Below are 22236 nucleotides of genomic sequence, written 5' to 3' on the forward strand. Positions count from 1 at the left end.
GATGTGAGAACAAATACTCCAGTGATGATTGTTGGGCTTGTCAGCAGCTGCCAGTATCTCCTCTGTAGCCTGTTGTACTGGAATGCTGTGTTTTTACCTCTAGTTTGTAAAACAAATCTATTGTTTCCACATTTACAGAGAGACATTTTTACAGATGGACATGATAATGATAATGTTGAACTAGTTTCAGGCTTGATGGCAGACTAGGTTCAGATCTTATTTTGAACTAGACTGAGATTTTATGTCAGATAAATTTTGAATGTAAAATTACTTCCAGATTTGATGTTTAGTTGGTTTCAGACTTGTTGTCTATTGTGGAAATCGTGTGCATTAAATAGAGGTAGTCACATTGCTAGTGTTTTCTCAAGTGTTTATTCTTGTGAGAAGAATTGTGAATATCTCTAAAATATCGATAGTCTGCGTTCTACTAAAGAATTCACCAGAAGAGAGGAAACTGACCCTATTACCACAATGTCTTCCTTGCATGCTTATTGCCATATTGCCAAGGAGAAAACCAGCAGCCTACAAAGGTTAGACACAGTTCAAAAGGCTATAAGTAGCAGACAGGTTAAATAAGAACAGGGGCAGGAAGTAGGATACTGCCTCAGTTAAGGAATAATGCTGGGGTAAAGGGGTTAGACGTAATTTAGATACAAGAGAAAGAAAGCTGTATGTAACAAAATGATCTTCTACATGTTGAAATAGTTTTCAGATTTGATGTCAAAGTTTCAGATTCAAAGTGAAAGTAGTTTTAAATGCCAAACTAGCTTTAGATTTGATGTTGAACTAGTTTAAATTTATGTGGAAGTGCTAATACGGTTATATCATACACAAGTGATTTAGAAACGATAGGTACACTATTATCACTATTACACAACTGTAACATGACTAATTCAATACATATCAAATCAACCACATTGATTTATTAACTATTATGGTTATTTTATCATGAGATGTTTGTGCATAAATAAGACAAAAAAAATTGTTGTCTTTTTGTACACCGCCTCCATGAAACAGGACAATAAAAACACTTGTAATTATCTGAGATGATCTTTTTGCAGTCCAGTCTGGACTTTGGACTTCATGTCAACACCATCTAGCATCACATTATTTCCTTATTAATTCTCATTTACGTCTTCAATTTACCCCATTTTTACCTTTCATCTGGCTGTAAAGGTTGATAAGGTATAGTCGTCACCCTGCTGGGCAGATGTGGGTGGTGCTAGCACCCAAGTTTCTAAATGATGAGATAGGATTTGGAAATTCATGCTCTAGCTGCACCGAAAAATTTCAAGTATATATCTAAGTTACTTTAATGTCAATGTCTAAGTCACAGGTCATATTTTCTAAAACTTTTGTGAAGTTAGTTACTGTCAGTTACTTCAAGGTTCAAGGTTCTTTATTTGTCACATGCATAGTTATACAAGTATAACACACAGTGAAATGTAGCCTGACACGCTCCTCGACATGTGCAAAAAAATTGGGGGGGGTGTAGAGGAAAAACATAATATATATATATATATATATATATATATATATATATATACACATATAGTATATACATTGGGTGAATGTGCAGTAGTAGCAGCAAGCAGGTGAATTCTGTACATTAATATGAATAGACATCTGACTATTTTACAGGATAGACAATATAAACATATTTAAAATTAAAGGAATTGAAATGTACATTGTCTGGAAGAGTCCTGACTCAGTCAATTATAGATGATGTGAGAGGGCGGGTGTGTGTGTTTAGGGCACGGATGGCTTGGGGATAGAAGCTTCTCTTGAGTCTCTCTGTCCTTGCCCGGAAGATGCGGAACCTTCTAGAGGGAACCTTCTACTTCAAGAGGAAAGTCACCTAGGACTGTCAAATGTACATGCATCTGATGGAGGCTGAGGGAATATTGCTGGCAACCACCAATATTTGTGTAATTTCCCAATGATTTCATGGGGGGATGAAACCAACAGACATGCTGGGTCTCCAACTGCTGCATTTGTAACAAAACAGACTAGAACAACAAACTGCAACTGAAAGACAAAACACAGGGGGATACACAAACAAACATGAAGTTTTGCTGTTTGTTTCTATGTGTGTCTGTGTAGGTGTGAGTGTGAGAGAGAAAAAGCAAAAGAAATAATGTGAGTTTGTCATGAAACATACTCGAAAATGAGAGTGAGTGTGGTGGATTTTTGGATGACATGTATACAGGTGTACCTGTATACCTGACTCCTGGTGTTCGTGGCATGTCCCACCAGGAGGACGCTCCGGGGCAGACCCAGGACATGCTGGAGAGATTATATCTCGCCTTGGTATTAGTTGGTGTTGACACTTTGATGCATTTCTGCAGCTCATTCATGATTCAGGCTGTGAAAGTTTGGGCGATTATCAACAGGTTTATCTACTTAATGTCTGCACGTCATTGCTCCTTGCATCTTTGGCATCTTTCTGTTTATGTCTGTAAAAACTACAAACTCTTTTAGAAACATGCTTTCTTTAAGTCAGTGTCAAAGGTGCGAAAACTGACTGCTACTAGATGAATATGGAGAGAGCCAGAACTTTATTTTTATTGGTCACCTGAAACCTAAATACGTAGTCAACAACTTTTATGTGCTCTAATAAGCAGCTTGTCATGTGAAAATCCTCCAGACACCTTCTGTACAGAGTGTAGAAATAAGTGTCAAAATGATCCGGAAACTATATTCAGAGTCAGAGAGACAATTATTCAGCAAAAAATAAAAACCATGAAACAGTTTCACAGTTAAAGGGTTTTCATGTGGAGATCACATTCATTACTGCATTCCTGCACCTCCTTAAACTCAGCAGATTTCAAGCTTTCACTCCTTAATATTTAATATCATCTTTCTTTAAATATTAGGCCTTTCCAGATTACACATAAATTATTGTTTTCTCAGATATTCCACTTTATATTATGTACTTTAAAATAGCAAATTTCCACAGAGCACAGAGAATTGATTTTTGTTACTTTGATTTAAAGCCAGTATCATGTCACGCCATCATCAAATAGAGGGCGCTCTAACATAAATAGATGTGGATCTTTGTGTTTTCTTTTTCAGCTCCAACAACAATTCTTTAATCCGTACCTCTTTCATGAGCCTCATTGTACTCTTACTGTTTTTAGACATACAAGCTGCAAAGTTCCTTCATCTAACTTTTCATCTTACATGTGTAAGAGTGAATGGTCTGGAAAAAAGAAAATATCCAGTTAGCGTGAACATGCCTTGTTGATGTCAGACGACAGAGGAGAATTGCCAGAATGCAAAAGGGACTCAAATAACCAGAAGACCACACAAGTTTCACTAAGAACAAAAGACGGGAAATACATGTCTTGGTCTAATGAGTCTGTGATAATAATTACTGACCTTCATTGTGACATGAACTAGAGTAAGGAACAGTGGTGAACCAGCAACTAATGCACGCAGGGAGTGAAGGGTGGTCTGTGTGGTTCCATCGAACAGAAAATTGACTGTGGCTCAAACAACCAAAAAGGTTGATGCTGGTTCTGAAAGAAAGGTGTCAAAATGCATGGTGTATTGCAGTTCATGTGAGGAGGAGGCTAACAAATTTGAGATGTTGACTTGGCCTTTAAATTCCTCAGATCTCAGCACACCTTCAGAAGTCCAGTGGGGTCTATACCTCAGTGGGTCAGGGCTGTTTGTCAGTAATAACATCAGTGCACCAATTAGATCTGCAGAGGACTGAAGTAATTATAAGCCAAGGAGTTGAGATGTTGGAACACTGCACATAGTGTATTATGTGTATGTGGGCTCCACCCTGTGAAACACTAGAGTGCACATAAAACCTGAACACAATAAACAACCATTTTGGATCTGACCTTTATATACAGTACAACCAGAAAAATCACAAGGACATTTGTTTTGTTTGTTTAATTACAAATTAAAAGATATTGGACAAAAACTTAAACAAATAAACAGTAAAGACTAAAAGTACAAGTTGTATGGGTGCATGTATGCTTATTGTATGTTTGTTGATTATGCTGTTTTATAATCACGTTCCTTTAAATGTTAAAAAAACCATAAATAACTGCTACAGCAGCAAAAATTAAACACAACTCCTTAATGTTAATGTCAAATAACAACTTAAAAACGCAAAATACATATAGGGTATACACTGTCTTTTAAATGGGTTTTTTTCCTGTGCAGCCAGTTGTATTTAGTTTCAGGCAGTAACACGTTAGTGCTCCAGTTCTGCCCTCGTGCAGATTGTAACACGACTACTGTTGGAAATGTTTCAACAACCTGACTTACAGTGAGCTCAAACTGCACCCATCTCACAGTCTGCGAGTTGAAGTAAAACATGGTTACACACAATTTCTGTGCCTTTAGGAAATTCTGCAGAAGTAAATCAACACTGCCTAAAATAGATTATTATGAAGGTGTAATTTTACATTACATATTTTGAAATATTAGGTAATTGTTATTTTGTTTCATTACGCATTTGTTTTAATTAAAACTTACCCTCCAAAAATAAAGATATAATTTTTTTAGAGAATTGATTGCTGACGTACAAAGCTCCAAAATATTGCATCTTCATAGTTTTTAGTGCAAACCACTTTTGCTTAAAAAAAACCCAAAAAACACAACAACATCAACAACAACAAAATAAAGCAACAAAGAGCAATAGCAGATACACACCTGCACCACTTGATTGTTCTGTTTTTACATTGTTACCACAGTAACAAGCCAAGCGTTCAGACCGTGACCTCTGAGTCAGCTACAGAGCCACGTCCCCTGAATGCTGCCCATCCTCTTCTGTTCCCATTTGGAAGACACAGGTAGTTTGTTATTATTACCTGTTATTACTCCCAAGCCTGGATAATAGGAGGAAGCATACAACACTTTCAAAGCTGCTGAGGACATGACTGAAGGTCACATATATATTAGGGATGCAACGATACACAAAATTCACGGTTCGGTTCGGTTCGATACTTTGGTGTCATGGTTCGATATTTTTTTGATACAAAAAAAAATGTTCATGCCTTTTTAATTTGTCATTTATTAAAATTATAAATATATATTTTAACTCAAAAGTACAGTTTTTAAATTTAATGTTGCTTAAACAACAAAGTAATACAAAAATAAATATATCTCATCGAGAAATCACTCATCTTTGGAAAAGAGAGTTTATTACAGAGAAATGGCTCTTTCCAAACTAAAAGCTATACTATACGCTTCTTCTGGGCTATATTCTCAGCAGCATATTAAACATATCAGGTCCCCATAAGGAGAATCATGTGCTAACGGCTGTCTAAATGACTCGGGTAAAGTTTGTAGCATGTGTGCTTGTTGTTTTTGTCTGCTTCCACTTGTCTTTGCACTAGGATGATGTCGGAGTAAATGTGCAGTCATATTCGTTGTGTTCCCACTAGTGCTGTCAGCGTTAATCTGAAATGACGTTAGCGCCACAACATGGCAAATCTCCGTTAACGAGCTACCGATCGCCCCGTGTCTGAGGCTGGATGGCCAACACGTTAACGAGCTAACTGCGCTAACACACTAGCTCCCACCCATGTAATTGAGCATTGCGTGGCACATCCAACATACTGTTTTACTTTAGTCCATGACGCGCTTACCTTCAGGGTCATATGTCACATGAAGACCAAAATAGTTCCAAACGCCACATCTGAATGAGGGTGGGGGAGGTTCAATTTGCCATGTTGCAAGGAGAGCTTAACTTCTGTCTGCTAGCTTGCCCTGCACTCAGTGAATCTGCGTTCGACTACTCCGCCTAGGCTGCACTGTCGAGCGCAGATCCACTGAGCGCTCAACACAGACAGCATCGTAGGAAGGAAGGTTGATAAAATAAATTAAAAATTTTGTATTGTTCGATACATATGCGTACCGAACCGAAAGCACTGTATCAAACGGTTCAATATCGATATGAGTATCGTTGCACCCCTAATATATATATATATATATATATATATTACACATCGAGCAAACAGATCACCAACAAGTTAGAGAAATAATATCTTTTACAGACATTCACAGACATTTATTTTACTGCAGAAAAAGAAACTTCTGCTTTTTTTATTTTTGAATTTTTTTTGCAAAGGTCTGCCACAAGACATTTTTGTTGGATGTATCAAAACCAAACAAATAATATGTTTGTAATAATAAACAACATTGCATGATGGAGATAGTGGCCATTTGATTCCCAATTATAAAGAACAGAGGTTCCCAAGAGCCACTGCAGGGGTGCATGGTATGAAAAGAAAAAAAAAAAAGAATGCTTGGACACTGCTAGCATAACTGACAGGTTATTGACGGGGCTTCTTATAAAGTTTGTATCTGTCTTGTGTGAAACTTGTATGAAAAGCATACAAGAGTGAAAACAGATATAAGATCCCTTGAAAAATTATATAAATGAAATGTAACTAAACGTAACTACTCCTGAAATTTTGGAGATAATTTGTAATACTTTTGGAGATATATAATGATATATTTAACCCTTTAAGACCTACCATAGAACCAAGTCCGCCAGAGCTTATATTATATTTTTACATGCTGTGGAGCCATTTTTTGGAGCATTTCAAGTTGCTATACATCAATACAACCATTATAGCCCAAACTTTAATAATATGTCTGCATTAGGTGCATAGTAATTACATAAATTGCAAAAAAGTGCAATAAACTACAAAAAAATTTAAAATCGTTTTTGCTTTTTTAACATATATTTGTAGTTAGAGAAATTTTAGAGGCTTATCCCTCAAAACTGTAAATACAAAAAAAGTTGCACAACCTAGTTTCCCACCAAAGGAAATTTATTTTAAGTGTCTTCATAGTTTTATTTTTGAGATACACCAATTTTCATATACTGCAGGAAAAACAAAAAAATATATTATAGTGCAAATTTGCAAAATAACAGCATATGCATCAAAATAAAAATATTTCCAGCAGTGCAATATGAGTCCTAAGCATCCCAGAAATGACACAGAAAGTCATAAAGTCAAAGATAACTTTTAAAAACACAAGTATAGGCTCATAAGGCCACGATGGTAAAAAAACTACATTTCCGCAAAATGACGTCACTTCCGGTTTTGGGCAGGTCATGCCGGACATGTGATAGTTCACGCTGATGGACTAGGAAGTGTTACGAACAGCTGATCGGATTGGCAAAGCGTGTTTCTGGAATATTATGTTTTTGTTGCTGCAAGTGCTTTTTATGCAGTTTTTGCAAAGCTGTATGTGGATGGAAACTGTGACCGAGGACAAGCTGATGGCATAAGATGTAAGTACAACTCCTCCGGTTTCATATGCAAAAAAAATTATTGCGCTAGCTTACGTGGTTGCAGAGCTACCGGGATTTAAAAATAGTTATGCAAAATGGAGCGTGTCCGCTCCGACCGGCTTTAAAGGGATAATAGATATACATATATAATTCCGTAATTTGTTCCCCCTGTCCAAATCATGAACAAACAGTATCTCATAGTTGTTTATGTTTTTAAACCCATTTTTCAAGAAGATTTTTCTTGTAAAACAAAGTAAATGTGTGTGTGTGTGTGTGTTTTTTTTTTTTAGAAGACCTGGAAACGGAGACATTGGTTACACATTGCTATCCTTACCATGCTGTCCTCTGGGGCCTCCGTGTTAGATTTGAGTGGGATTCCTCCAGTGTCTCCAGAGTCATAAAGCTGCAATTTCTCTCTCTTTTTTAGACAGAAAAATGCAAGGACTAGGACTGCAACAAAAAGCAGGCATATTCAAAATCAGAGCTCACAGAGTGCTTTTATGTGTGGTATACCTACACTATTGTATGCAGCATTGTTCGCTTCCTAATATGCAATGAGCAAACTACAAGAGAACCCCCATCTAACCCTTACAACTTAATCACAGTGGGAGACTCACAAAGCAGTAGGAGGAGGACCACAGGACACAGTACAGTCATAATTCCCAGTAGTCCGAAGGACACAGACCTGCAGGAAAAGGTGAATCAGTCATTTTTCCAAGTGTCCAAAAAGCAACCACACCCCATCTTACCCTGAATCCATATGTAACAAGTGTCACCTGGCAGTTTGTTGCTCTCTGCCAGGTGATTGGCTGAAGAGCTGTGAAAAGGTAGTGGGTGTGTGCGGTGAAGTCAGTGCTCTTCTGTGGAAAAAAACCAGAGGCGATTAATTCACTTGGGTGTGAGTACGTATACTGTTGGTAAGAGTCTTTTGCCATTTTGTTTGGATCATTTGTTATTGTAGGTGCCCATTTTTAATGTGTGTCGTTTGACTTTTTTAGTGTTTTAATAGAAGAATTGAATTTAATAGAAGAAACAGCCCTAGATCGACTGCGTGCAGGGAAACTGATCAATATTGTAGGTATATTGATTGTTTTTTTTTTTTGCTTTGTGATTTTGAATGGTTTGAAGTCCCGTCTCTCTTGTTTATCGCCCAATTTGCACCAGAACGGGGAAACCGGCAGATGTCACGCTAAACAACAGCAGCAGGTTTAAGCTTGATGAGCTGTTGTTAGAATTTATTTAATATTGATTTCTAGTATCAGCTGATATTTGCTGGAGCCAACAGCTGTAAAGCTGCTGGTCATGATATCAGTTTGGTGAGAGGGAAACATGAAGATGAAACCAGGAGATGTCCTTACTGAATCATCAGAGCTGAACAGGTGATGAAGAAACAGGTTTACCTTTTAGGTGACATGAATGAGTTGAAAGGAAGTTATGAACTGTTTCTGAGAGACAAATAACACCAGGATGCTTTTCTAAGTAGCTGACAGCTGGTAACTGTGCAGGGGTGGATCTAGCAAAGTTTTGCCAGGGGGCCAGGTAGGGCATTAACAGGGAGAGGGGGGCACAAAGAAATACTTTTCTTTCTTATTTTCATTTAAAATGTCTGGCTGTTATTAAATAAATGTCTGAATCTTACAACCAAAGTGTTTATCTGATGTAAAATGTATAGAAATCATACATATACCAACAAGACTGTACATCACTGTCACAACAGCGTTTGTTTTCATTGACAGGCTCTATTGCTTTTCCTATAATACCTGGTGGGCGGGTCTCTGGTCAAAATGCTCGGGCCGATCTGTTGTCCCAGTCCAGCCCTGACTGCATCCACTTTTTCAACATTGACATTCACAGGGATGGACTGCCACGTGGCACTGCTGCCATTCAGTGATGCTACATTTTGTGCAGTGATAAGGAGCTGGACATCGTTGGTCTTCTCATAGTCTAATGGCTGGAAAAAAGAAAGACATTTTAAAGTTTATAAATATAAATCAGTTGTATATAGGCTGACTTTGCATTAGATGTGATCCATGCAAAATGCTTCCACCAACATCACTAAATGATAATAATGAATTGAATAAGAAGCCAGTCTCACCTTTGAGATGTACAAAAGCCCTTCGTTTGTTTGGGGGTCAGTAACTATCCTGAAATTTCCATTTTCGTTTCCTTTAGTAATAACAAACTTTGACATCCAGTTTGATGTGTTTATCAAATCTTTATCTTGAACAGGAATTCGAAGTAAAAGTTTTTCACTTTCATCTTCTTGCACAGTAACATTATACTACAAGAAAAAAAGCAGAGGGGGTTAATTGCTGTTTACTTATGTTAGTAAAAAGTATTTTGGTGAAATAAGTAGAAAAAGGACGCCAAAATCAATCGATATGATTTCAGTTATTCAGCCAAATTACAAACTGACACTTCTTTCAAACACTTACAGTTGATTTCATGAAGGCTGGTGGATTGTCATTAATATCACTCAGAGCAATTGTTGCTGTCGATGTGGCAAACAGACCATTTGGTGCACCATTCATATCCTGGATTTTTACAGTCACCACATGGTTGTCTTTTAACTTTAAAAGAAATGTTACAAAGTATTATAATAAAAATATGTTGTAAAGCACTTGCATCATCGATTTTAATGATGCAAGTTTTCAATTACCTAAAGTTCACAGGTATCAGTGATGCAGAGGCAGTGCTCACCTCTCTGTCTAGGGTGTTGGTTGTTGTTGTGATGACACCTGTTTCTGGATGAATGGTAAACATGTCTGATCCAGATACGAGTGTATATTTAATCTTCACATGGTCTGTGCCAATTTGGTCTCTGTCAGTTGCACTCACCACTCCCACCACAGTCCCTGTATTGTAACCCATAATCATTTAGAGCAACTGCACTGAAAGTCAAATACCACAGAATCAACTATTACTGTATGTTGTCTTTCTCACCTGCACTACAGTGCTCAGGAACTGTAAAGTGTAAAGGACCTACGAACTCTGGAGCATTGTCATTGACATCATCTACAATCACTCTCAGGGGTATTTTCTCATCTAGCTCCGCATTGGTATGCCTGTCAAAAACAATCATCAAAATCTATAGAGGGAAAACAAACAAACGTTTGACTAGTTTGATGCACACAAATATAGAAAGCAGAGTCAGGAACATAACAAGACTCCATATGTGAACTGTGCCAGTTCCAGGTTTGAATGAAAAAATAAATAAACAGACATGCTCAGTAGAGGATTGATTACGCTGCAACTATTTGAATGATTGATAAATCACCCGTTAAAGATGACTGTGGAACATTATTGGAACTCTTTACAAATCTTCTAAACCAGCGTCATCTTCACACTCACATTATATGCTGGGAACTCCTCACGATCCACCACTTTGAGCAAGAACAGAGCCCCCGTGTCTGTGTCCATACTGAACACTCCAGTTGGATACGTATCGACTCCTTCTCCTTCAATAAAGTACCAATAACGGCTGTCTGGGGAATCTGACCCCTGCCACAGCAGAAACCAAATAAAATGATACATATTAAGGAAAAGGAAAAAAAAGGATTCTGTTATTCATAAAGTCTTTACAATCTGATGTGTATTGACAATAAACATTTGTATACCACAGTGATCATAAATGATGAAAATTAAACATTCAATTCACCGTTTGAATTCGTTTTGGATAGCTCCCTTCATAGTTCTCCACTACATTCAAATCCCCATAGCTTCGTCTTCTAGAGCGGTTCAGGGAGCCTTGGCCTCGTCGCTATGACATTCCAACAAGTTTGGACATGTTAGAAAAAAGATGCACTGTTCCTTCTGACCTGTATAAACGACTCACAATATGCAGTTGCCTTACATGTCTTTTCGGCTTTGTACTGTGGACAAGGTGAACTTCCATCTTTCTTTCCCGTTCACTCTTGTCCCGAGCAGACACAGAAAATATCCGTCCTCCTTCTGCCACTGAGACAGACGTTAAAGCTACGACTGCTCCGTTACTTTTTATTGTGAAACTCGGGTCCTTCACAGTTAACTGCACTGATTTTGCATCACAGCCGACGGTTTCAACTGAAAAGCGAGAAAGTGAAAGTTAAAAAGAGACATAAAACACAAAACATTCGGCTTACAACACTTTTTCAAACTGAAGGAATAACACAAATATACAGAGCGGCACCTTTTGCTACTTGGTATCCAGGTGGAATTATTTCAGGTACAATTACGTAGAGAGATCTCAGCAGAAAGCACGACTCCACACAGGACAGGATCTGGAGGTGAAAGTGAGTTTCAAACTGACTTGTCATGTTTAATGTTTTAATACTTCTTGGCATGACAAAAGTGACAGAAAGTAAACATGTATCAATCATGTAGGAGTGCTACATGACCAAACTAGAAGCACTTACCAGCATTAGGTAGGTGGAGGAAATCAAAATGTTCCCCATCTTAGAAAAAAAAATAGACTGACTTTGTCCTGCGTCAAAGTGTTGGGAGTCTGGTTAGTGTAAGTGTGTTAACTCAAGAGCTTCTTCTCTTGTCTATTGCTTCACTTCTCTATCAATGTAAAAAGGCAGGCGTTTCTCAGACAGCACACCCCACTATCGCATGAGTGCTGCTGTTTGACTGAGGATAAATAAAGTAGTTGTGGTAAACCAATCACATGACTACTTCAAGATGACAAAGCAAAAAGATGATATATAACAGTTTTTCAGTTGTGTTGATAGGCCACGTAAAACCAGAGTCATGATAAACAATATATACGTGGCATCTTTTCCTCACCTGTAATGTCTAAGGACAGCTCTAGCAAGCATTCTCAGCTTATGAGCATAAAAAAAAGAAACAAAACAAAGAACACCTGTGTTGGTGGAAAAATGTAAAATGTTGACCAATCAAAAAATGTTCTGGCAACATGACATTTGGATGTTTAGAAAGAGGGGGGAATTTAAGGAGTGATGGTGAGAGAGAGACAGAGAGAGAGAGAGAGACAGAGAGAGTTTGTGAGAGATTTAGCGTGTTTGGAGTGTGTATATGCGGTTGTTACAGTAAAAAATGTACCTTTTTCTAATCAGAGTTTGTTTTTTGTCTGACTTTAGATCAGTTGTGCTAATACAGTATGTCAAAATGAAAACATAACTGTAAATTCAGACATGTGAGGTTGTGCTGAAAAGAATGACATAAGTGAAACCTAAAATGGGACTAAACTAAACAAACTATGACGACAATGACAGGCCACTGAGTGTTTGCTTTCAGCAGTTAAGGTTCATGCTCATGTCATGTTTAAAGTACTTCACGTTCAAGGTTTTTCATTCACCTGTTCAGGTTTCATCTTATGTCTCGTGTCATTGTCTCCATAGTTTGTTTAGTTCAGTCCCAGATTAGGTTTCACTTTTGTTTGGTCTCGCTTTGTTTTTCTGTTTTGTTTTTTCTTTTTTTTATCAGCCGTAATAAAGGCTCACTCTTTGTTTGATCATCAGTTTATTTCTCCTATGCTTGCTTTTGGGTCCGCTCCACAAACACACCGGCCATGACGGCCGTGACAATTTTGTTTTTTCTGGGACTTCTTTTATACCACTGTGGTTGTGAATCTTACTTCACAGCACAGGTAGTCTAAATCTCAAATAGCAACAAGCAAGGTTAGAGAGTGCATTAAAGGTGAAAGTGAGTTTCAAACTGACTTGTCACCTTTAAATGTTTTAATGCTTCCTGGCATGACAAAAGTGACAGAAAGTAAACATGTATCAATCATGTAGGAGTGCTATAAAACCAAACTAGGAGCACTTACCAGCATTAGGTAGGTGGTGGAAATCAAAAGTTTCCCCATTATTGGAAAAAAAGATTGACTTTGTCCTGCGTCTGGGAGTCTGGTTAGTGTAAGTGTGTTAACTCAAGAGCTTTGTCTCTTGTCTATTGCTTCACTTCTCTATCCATGTAAAAACACAGGCGTTTCTCAGACGGCACACCCAAGTGGAATTTTAAACAAGCGAAATAGCTTCGGGCTGTGCTCGCTGGTGTCTGCTGAGAAACCTCCCTGAAAGTTGCAGATATTCAAGTGTTTTTTCCCCACCAGCAGGGGCAACATGTCTATTTTACTGCAAGACATTAAACCGCGACTAAATGCTTTACTATTTCCCCATGTAGCATTATTTATATAAATCTGTGCATATGGAGTATAAACAATATTCTTATAACACTACAGCATGCTGCAGGTACACGTATTTGAAGAAATACTGGTCTGTCTGCTTTTTTTGTCAAGACTTGTCTGCAGTAATGAATTAGTCATTGCTCATCAGGACTAATACAGTTTCCTAATACAACACATCTACCAGGATTCACAGTTGTGGCCAACCAGCAAACCAACAGTAGTATCAACACTAAGATTTTGCTTAAACTCCACCAAGAATAAACCTTAGACCGAACCAGTTGTCACAAACAATTTTTCTTGTTGCCACCTGGAAAAAGTAAAAGAAAGTCAATAATGATAACACTATCTATGCACTTCCTAGGAAAATGTTTTAAATAAGTCAGTGTTTTATAGCTTTTCTCATTGCCAATAAAGCCAGCATTTACAAAAAAAACCCCCAAAAAACTAATCTGTATGTTGTTAGGTGGGACATAAGCTGTGCTTGTTACTTGTGATACCACATATAACAACCCATTGTATAGGTGGCTGTGAAAAATATGCATATAGGCAAGGTAAGTTTATTTGTATAGCACAATTCAACAACAAGGTGATTCAAAGTGCTTTACAGAGACATTAAAAACAAAAACAAATAAAAAGCATGATTTAAAATTGATTAAAACAAGCAAACAAACAAACAAACTAATTAACAAACAAACAAAACAGTATATAAAATCAAAAATCAGAACAATAGATAAAATCAGTAGTTAAAATGTTAGTTTTGAAATTTAAGCTTAAATGTGTGGAATTGGTGTTTTATTCAAATGCAGCTGAGAACAGGTGAGGGCACAAAACATCAGGCCTGACATTAGAAAGTGATCATGGCTGTCATGACTGGATATAAATGTTGATAATATAATATACTCAGGTGGCTCAAGCCATATACATTTATTATTTTTTGGAATTTTTGTTTGTGACCAGGCGTTTTGAGTTAATTTTTTTTATTTTTGATTTCCTGATGTTAGATTGAGATTATATTAAATTCTTGTGTTATAATTCAGTTAGGGAGTAATTGAGTTTCATTCTAGTTTTTGTTTCATCTATGTCTCCTGATATGAGTCTTTTCCTCTCCTCTATGTAGTCTGGCTTGTCCTCAGTGTTTTTACTTTCAGTTATCTCAGTGCGTCATTCTCTCCCTGTGTTACATTTTCTAAGCTTGTGTTGTCAAGTCTCCATTATGTTTCCTGTTGTATTTTGCAAGTGGTTTTTGTAAATTATTATTTTCAGTGGGTTTAGTTTTGCTTCCCCTGTGGCATCATGTTCATTTTTGTCAGCTGTGTTTCCTCAGGTGTTTCCACTTCCCTCATTACCCTCCTGTATATTTAAGTCCTCTGTCTTCCTCTCCTCCTTGTCATGTCACCATGTCAAGTCAGGTCAGGTCACTGAGTGTTTCCTTTCAACAGTTCAGGTTCATGCTCATGTCATGTTTGAAGTACTTCACGGTTTTACATACACCTGTTGAGTTTTCATCTTATGCCTCGTGTCATTGTCTTCATAGTTTGTTTAGTTCAGTCCCAGAATAGGTTTAGTTTCACTTGTTTTACTGTTTGTTTGTTTTTTTCTTAATATCAGCTGTAATAATGGTTTGATCATCAGTTCATTTCTCCTGTGTTTGCTTTTGGGTCTGCTACACAAACATGCAGGGCATGACGATCCTTTCTTTTTTCCTGGCACTTTTTTTTATATATATCACTGTGTTTTTGAATCTTACTTCATGGGGTAGGTAGTCTAAATCTCAAAAAGCAACAAGCAAGGTTAGAGAGTGCATTAAAGGAATGCCACAGTTATTACTCATGTTTCCTGAGTAGAATATTTCTCATTTCTAACTTTTGTTTTTTTTTAAATATTCAAGTTTATTCAACAAAAAATTATAATGTATTTCAACTGAGAGAATCTCCACCTCCCTTTTCAACTTTACTTCCACATACGTTGACCTACAGACACCATTCAAACTTTAAAACAAAGCCAAGTCATTGAGCCATTCAGCTTGCATGTCTCTTTTCAATGTCTTTTATAGCTTTTCCTTCAGTTCCTGTTCAAGTTCCATGTTTTATTCCCACATTTCAGAATTTATAGTAGGTGCCTATATGACGGTATGTTGGCAGTTAATTCCCTGTTCCATTAGTACCTACTTGGATCAACTCTGCGTGGTTTGCAAGGTTTGCCATCAGGTTATAGTACATGCTCAGCCAGATTTCCAAGTGATCCAAACAGGTACTACAGTGTGACACCGTCAGACTGCATGCCACTGATTGGCTGGTCAGTAGCATCATTCGATGAGTCACTAGAGCATCTTGTTCACAGAAATAGCATTTTTGAAAGTAAGCAATAAAGGAAATGGTTACAAAAAACAAATTTAAGTTCAGATAGTGGAACATTACACACACTGTAATGCTCAATTTGTTTTTAATTTTTTTTTACTGTGTTTTCACTGTGCAGCCAGTTGTATTTAGTTTCAGGCAGTAACACTTTACCTCTCCAGTTCTGCCCTTGTGCAGATTGTAAAAGGAGACTGTTGGAAATGTTTCAATAACCTGCACCCATTTGACAGTCAGGGAGTTGAAATAAAACACAGTAACACAATATTGCTGTGCCATTAGGAAATTCAGCAGGAGTAAATCAACACTGAGTAAAATAGATCATTATGAATGTCTAATTTTACATCACATATTGTGAAATATTAGGCAGTTATTTTCTTTCGTTATGTTTTTGTTTTACTTCAAATATATCTGCAAAGATGAAAATTAATAACAATAAAAACCAGCAACAAGGCGAAAAAAGAAATGCACTTTCTTACTGCAGACAATGATTTAAATAAAAAAAGAGTAAAACATACCATAGTGACTACTAACTAATATACAGACAAACACGAGTAGCTTAATTTCAACCCAAATTAACCAGAACTTCTAGTCCATGAACTAAGAGCTAAAAGGTTCCCTTAAGGTGGTTTTGTATGTTCTCCCACCAATAGCTTGAGTGCAAGAAAACACAGTTTTGTTTTTGTTTTGTTTCCATTTCCCTTCACAGCTTTCTGAATTAATTTAAGTTAATGATAATCAACAATTTATGTGATATACCCCAAAAACAGCTGGATTTTTATGAGAAATTGCTTTCCAACAAGAAACGTGTCTTCACCAAAGACTCCTGAAGTGTAAGAAGGAGCTGTCCTCCAAAAATAAAGATATGATTTTTTTTTTAGATCTTGAGGTACAAAGCTCCAAAAGATTGCTTGGTAAGGAGCTCCTGTGGTGCAAATGTTGCTAAAGCCATACAGCACACAGTATGCACAACTAACAGCATCTGCTTATTTTTTAGAACAAAACCACTTTAACATTAAAAATACAAACACAGGAACAACAAAAAACTCACAACAACAATAACAGCAAAGAAATAAAGCAAAAAACAGCAATAGCAGATACACACCTGCACCACCTGCTTGTTCTTTTTTTATATATATATTCTTACCCCAGAAACAAGCTAAGCATTCAGACCCAATCTGCATCTTTTACAGCTTAAAGTAAACAACATTAATCTGGAGTGACTGTTTTCATTTCTTCCTGCAGACCTTTGCAAGAGTTTTTAACTTTCATCCGAATATGTTCAGAAAGTCAATGTTATCGTTTTCATTATTATCACTGCAACATCTGATAGAGCCAGTTACACAGCCACATACTTAGACCCTTAGAAGTGAATGATATCGTCTGCGTATTGCCCTTTTGTTCCCATTTGGATCAGTTTCTAGAAGACACAGGCAGTTTGTTAATATTTCCTGTTATTACTGACAGTCAGATATTGAACATCGGGCTAACATATCACCAACAAGTTAAAGACAAAATATATTTTACCAAAAGCTGAGAAATGCTGAGGTTTGCACAGGATACTATCCAGACTTAGAGAAAAAGACGATATTACAAATGGGATTTAACTCATGTTTGTAATCATAAAAAAAAAAAAAATACCTGATGTATATAGCAACCATTTGTTATACAGAAAACCTCTTTAGTCTACACCACTACCAACAGGCTAACCAATGGTGCTTGAGGTTTTTCTTTCAAGCCAAGATTAATCATTACACCCTTAACATAAACCATTTAGTGTTTGGTCAGTCTCGAAACGGAGACGACTGATGAGACTTGCATCAATCAAAGCAAAAGCAGCAATAAAACAAATAAAGCCAAAGGAGAGGGGGGGGGGGGAAGAAGCAAATATGGTTTCTTTGTGAATAACTGTAAGCCGAGACGGTGCTTCTACGTTACTAACCTTACCGCGCTGTCCCCTGGGACCTCTATGTTGGATATGAGTGGGATTCTTCCTGTGTTTCCTGGTTCATTAAGCTGCAATTTCTCTCTCTTTGTTAGACAGAAAAATGCAAGAAGCAGGACTGCAACAAAAAGCAGGCGTGTTCAAAATCAGAGGTCACAGAGTTCTTTTATGTGTGGTAGGCATCACAAGAATGAGCATAGCAGCATTATACACTACACTATTGTATGCAATAGTGTTCACTTCCTAATATGCAATGAGCAAACTACAAGAGAACCCCTATCTAACCCTTACAACTTAATCACAATGGGAGACTCACAGAGCATCAGGAGCAGGACCACAGGGCACAGCATAGTCATAATTCCTAGTACTCCGAAGGACACAGAGCTGCAGGAAAAGGTGTATCAGTCATTTTCCAAGAGTCCAGACAAAGGAAACAACCATACCCATCTTACCCTGCATCCACTTTTTCAACATTGACATTCACAGGGATGGACTGCCACGTGGCACTGCTGCCATTCAGTGATGCTACATTTTGTGCAGTGATAAGGAGCTGGACATCGTTGGTCTTCTCATAATCTAATGGCTGGAAAAAAGAAAGACATTTTAAAGTTTATAAATATAAATCAGTTGTATATAGGCTGACTTTGCATTAGATGTGATCCATGCAAAATGCTTCCACCAACATCACTAAATGATAATAATGAATTGAATAATAATCCAGTCTCACCTTTGAGATGTACAAAAGCCCTTCATCTGTTTGGGGGTCAGTAACTATCCTGAAATTTCCATTTTCGTTTCCTTTAGTAATAACAAACTTTGACATCCAGTTCGATGTGTTTATCAAATCTTTATCTTGAACAGGAATTCGAAGTAAAAGTTTTTCACTTTCATCTTCTTGCACAGTAACATTATACTACAAGAAAGAGCAAGAAGATGGGGAAGAGAGGGGGTGTCTTTAGTATTTCTTTAATTATGTCAGTAAAAAGTATTTTGGTGAAAAAGGTAGAAAAAGGACGCTAAAATCAATCGATATGATTTCAGTTATTCAGCCAAATTACAAACTGACACTTCTTTCAAACACTTACAGTTGATTTCATGAAGGCTGGTGGATTGTCATTAATATCACTCAGAGCAATTGTTGCTGTCGATGTGGCAAACAGACCATTTGGTGCACCATTCATATCCTGGATTTTTACAGTCACCACATGGTTGTCTTTTAACTTTAAAAGAAATGTTAGAAAAGTATTATAATAAAAATATGTTGTAAAGCACTTGCATCATCAATTTCAATAATGCAAGTTTTCAATTACATAAAGTTCACAGGTATCAGTGATGCAGAGGCAGTGCTCACCTCTCTGTCTAGGGTGTTGGTTGTTGTTGTGATGACACCTGTTTCTGGATGAATGGTAAACATGTCTGATCCAGATACGAGTGTATATTTAATCTTCACATGGTCTGTGCCAATTTGGTCTCTGTCAGTTGCACTCACCACTCCCACCACAGTCCCTGTATTGTAACCCATAATCATTTAGAGCAACTGCACTGAAAGTCAAATACCACAGAATCAACTATTACTGTATGTTGTCTTTCTCACCTGCACTACAGTGCTCAGGAACTGTAAAGTGTAAAGGACCTACGAACTCTGGAGCATTGTCATTGACATCATCTACAATCACTCTCAGGGGGAATTTCTCCTCTAGCTCCACATTGGTATGCTTGTCAAAAGCACGCACTACAAACTATAGAGGGAAAAAAAACACACACATTTGACTAGGTTAATGCACACAAATATCGAAAGGAGAGGCAGGGACATAACAAGACTCCATATGTGAACTGTGCCAGTACCAGGTTTGAATGAAAACATAAATAAATAAAAAAAAAGAAATAAACAAACATGCTCAGTAGAGGAACAAATACTCTGCAGCTATTTGAATGATTGATAAATCACCCGTTAAAGATGACTGTGGAACATTATTGGAACTCTTTACAAATCTTCTAAATCAACGTCATCTTCACACTCACATTATATGCTGGGAACTCCTCACGATCCACTGCTTTGAGCAAGAACAGATCCCCCGTGTCTCTGTCTATACTGAACACTCCAGTTGGATACGTATCGACTCCCTCTCCTTCAATAGTAAAGTACATATCATGGCTTGCTGAGGGCTCTGACACCAGCTACAGGAGAATCCAAATAAAATCATAAACAAAAACAAGGATTCTGTTATTCATAACGTGTTTATCATGAAGCAGTCTGCTGTGGGCTCTTTCAGCTCACAGGGTCATGAAATAGATCAAAAGTGTACGCAGTTTACAATATGGTACTGTAGCTCAAACACATAACATCAAAGAAAATAATAACTTTGTCAGCTGAATGTAACCTGAATCAGATCAAATGAAGGGAGGGTATATAAATTTAGCATTCAATTCACCTTCTCAAGGAGTATTGGATAGTTCCCTTCATAATTCTCGACTACAGACGTCGGAAAACGACAGGCCGGTCTTTTAGAGCGGTTCAGGGAGCCTTGGCCTCGTCGCTGTGACATTCCAACAAGTTCAGACATGTTAGATAAAAAAAAAAAAAAGACTGTGCCTTCTGACCTGTATAAACGACTCAAAATATGCAGTTGCCTTACATGTCTTTTCGGCATTGTACTGCAAGGTGAACTTCCATCTTTCTTTCCAGTCCACTATTGTCCCGAGCAGACACAGAAAATATCCGTCCTCCTTCTCCCACTGAAACAGACGTTAAAGCTACGACTGCTCCGTTACTTTTTATTGTGAAACTCGGGTCCTTCACAGTTAACTGCACTGATTTTGCAACACAGCCGACAGTTTCAACTGAAAAGCGAGAAAGTGAAAGATAAAAAGAGACATAAAACACAAAACATTCGGCTTACAACACTTTTTCAAACTGAAGGAATAACACAAATACACAGAGCGGCACCTTTTGCTACTTGGTATCCAGCTGGAATTATTTCAGGTACAATTACGTAGAGAGATCTCAGCAGAAAGCACGACTCCACACAGGACAGGATCTGGAGGTGAAAGTGAGTTTCAAACTGACTTGTCACATTTAATGTTTTAATACTTCCTGGCATGACAAAAGTGAGAGAAAGTAAACATGTATCAATCATGTAGGCATGCTCTAAAACCAAACTAGAAGCACTTACCAGCATTAGGTAGGTGGAGGAAATCAAAAGTTTCCCCATGTTTGGAAAAAAAAAGACTGACTTTGTCCTGCGTCAAAGTGTTGGGAGTCTGGTTAGTGTAAGTGTGTTAACTCAAGAGCTTCTTCTCTTGTCTATTGCTTCACTTCTCTATCAATGTCAAAACACAGGCGTTTCTCAGACGGCACACCCAAGTGGAATTTTAAACAAGCGAAGTAGCTTCGGGCTGTGCTCGCTGGTGTCTGCTGAGAAAGCTCCCTGAAAGTTGCAGATATTCAAGTGTTTTTCCCCACCAAATCAAATCAAATCAAATCACTTTTATTGTCACATCACATGTGCAGGCACACTGGCACAGCACATGCGAGTGAAATTCTTGTGTGCGAGCCCCACAAGCAACAGAGATGTGCAAAACACAACAACACAAACGAGCAAAATACAAGAATGGCCAACCTGAAACTAATAAATATATGTACAATATATAATAGTGTATGCATTTCTGGATGTGTATACTAAATATTTTCCTACGTGTGTGTGTGTGTGTGTGTGTGGTGTGTGTGTGTGGGTGTGTATACACATTTTTACAAATTAAATAGTAAACAATAATAAAATAAAATATATAAAAATATAAAAATATACAGAGTTGAATATGTGCAAAACAAGTGGCATTTCTGTACGGTATGTAGTGCATAATGTTGAAGTTCCAGTAGTGAAGCTGAGGTGTCTATGAAGTGTTCAGCAGTCTGATGGCCTGATGGAAGAAGCTGTCTCTCAGTCTGCTGGTACGGGACCGGATGCTGCAGAACCTCCTTCCTGATGGAAGTAGTCTGAACAGTTTATGGCTGGGGTGACTGGAGTCCTTGATGATCCTCCCCGCTTTCCTCAGGCACCGCTTCCTGTAGATGTCTTGGAGGGAGGGAAGCTCACCTCCAATTATCCGTTCAGAGCACCGCACTACTCGCTGGAGAGCTTTGCAGTTGTAGGCGGTGCTGTTGCCATACCAGGTGGTGATGCATCCAGTGAGGATGCTCTCAATGGCACAGTGATAGAAGGTCCTGAGGATGCGGGGGCTCATGCCGAATCTTTTCAGTCTCCTGAGAAAGAAGAGGCGCTGCTGCGCCTTCTTCACTGTTTTGTTTATGTGTACTGACCACGTAAGATCCTCAGCCAGGTGTACTCCAAGGAACCGGAAGCTGCTCACTCTCTCCACAGCAGCGCCGTTGATGGTGATGGGGGTGTGTACTTCTCTGCACCTCCGGAAGTCCACTATCAACTCCTTTGTCTTTGCGACGTTGAGGGTGAGATGGTTGTCTTGACACCAGTGGGTCAGGGCGCTGACCTCCTCCCTGTAAGCCGTCTCATCACCGTTG

General features: G+C 38.0%; 2 protein-coding genes across 6 annotated transcripts; both read right to left on the minus strand.

The window, feature by feature from the left end:
- Positions 1-3891: 3891 nt before the first annotated feature.
- Positions 3892-21108, minus strand: LOC309693770 (desmocollin 2-like protein). 4 transcript variants are annotated; one of them, XM_082513289.1, is made up of 15 exons: positions 20930-21108; positions 13041-13098; positions 11439-11529; positions 11124-11332; positions 10929-11030; positions 10622-10771; positions 10214-10358; positions 9971-10125; positions 9706-9840; positions 9366-9551; positions 9031-9221; positions 8047-8130; positions 7888-7955; positions 7605-7720; positions 3892-4850 (listed from the first exon to the last, which is right to left on the minus strand). In XM_082513289.1, exons 2-15 carry the CDS (start codon positions 13077-13079, stop codon positions 4839-4841), a joined length of 1683 nt encoding a protein of 560 aa, XP_082369415.1. In that variant the 5' UTR covers positions 13080-13098; positions 20930-21108; the 3' UTR covers positions 3892-4838. The 4 variants fall into 4 exon arrangements, with proteins under 4 accessions (XP_082369415.1, XP_082369416.1, XP_082369417.1 ...); XM_082513290.1 differs by lacking the exon at positions 20930-21108 and adding an exon at positions 11665-11732 and having other exon boundaries at positions 13041-13384; XM_082513291.1 differs by lacking the exons at positions 7605-7720; positions 20930-21108 and having other exon boundaries at positions 13041-13386.
- LOC309694125 (desmocollin 2-like protein) lies at positions 13923-20993 on the minus strand. Of its 2 annotated transcripts, none has more exons than XM_082513916.1 (13): positions 20873-20993; positions 20647-20737; positions 20336-20540; positions 20132-20236; positions 19722-19877; positions 19294-19438; positions 19051-19205; positions 18785-18919; positions 18427-18612; positions 18152-18282; positions 18016-18083; positions 17702-17817; positions 13923-17174 (listed from the first exon to the last, which is right to left on the minus strand). In XM_082513916.1, the coding sequence occupies exons 3-13, from the start codon at positions 20348-20350 to the stop codon at positions 17118-17120; spliced, it is 1269 nt and encodes a 422-aa protein (XP_082370042.1). In that variant the 5' UTR covers positions 20351-20540; positions 20647-20737; positions 20873-20993; the 3' UTR covers positions 13923-17117. The 2 variants fall into 2 exon arrangements, with proteins under 2 accessions (XP_082370042.1, XP_082370043.1); XM_082513917.1 differs by having other exon boundaries at positions 17697-17817.
- Positions 21109-22236: the final 1128 nt, after the last annotated feature.

Source organism: Aulonocara stuartgranti (assembly GCF_965226115.1).
Source record: "Aulonocara stuartgranti genome assembly, chromosome: 3".
NCBI classification, from domain to species: domain Eukaryota; kingdom Metazoa; phylum Chordata; class Actinopteri; order Cichliformes; family Cichlidae; genus Aulonocara; species Aulonocara stuartgranti.

What these genes read in the sequence shown, in the direction of transcription:
- LOC309694125 (XM_082513916.1), bottom strand. An exon ending in TCCTGAGCACTGTAGTGCAG is followed by an intron (nt 19,206 to 19,293) that starts GTGAGAAAGACA and finishes GTTACAATACAG; the next exon opens with GGACTGTGGTGGGAGTGGTG. An exon ending in GGTCCTGCTCCTGATGCTCT is followed by an intron (nt 17,818 to 18,015) that starts GTGAGTCTCCCA and finishes TTTTTGTTGCAG; the next exon opens with TCCTGCTTCTTGCATTTTTC.
- LOC309693770 (XM_082513289.1), bottom strand. Translation starts at nt 13,079, where the DNA reads ATGGGGAAACTTTTGATTTCCACCACCTACCTAATGCTG. An exon ending in TGGATACCAAGTAGCAAAAG is followed by an intron (nt 11,333 to 11,438) that starts GTGCCGCTCTGT and finishes CTCGCTTTTCAG; the next exon opens with TTGAAACCGTCGGCTGTGAT. An exon ending in CCAACACCCTAGACAGAGAG is followed by an intron (nt 9,841 to 9,970) that starts GTGAGCACTGCC and finishes TTTCTTTTAAAG; the next exon opens with TTAAAAGACAACCATGTGGT.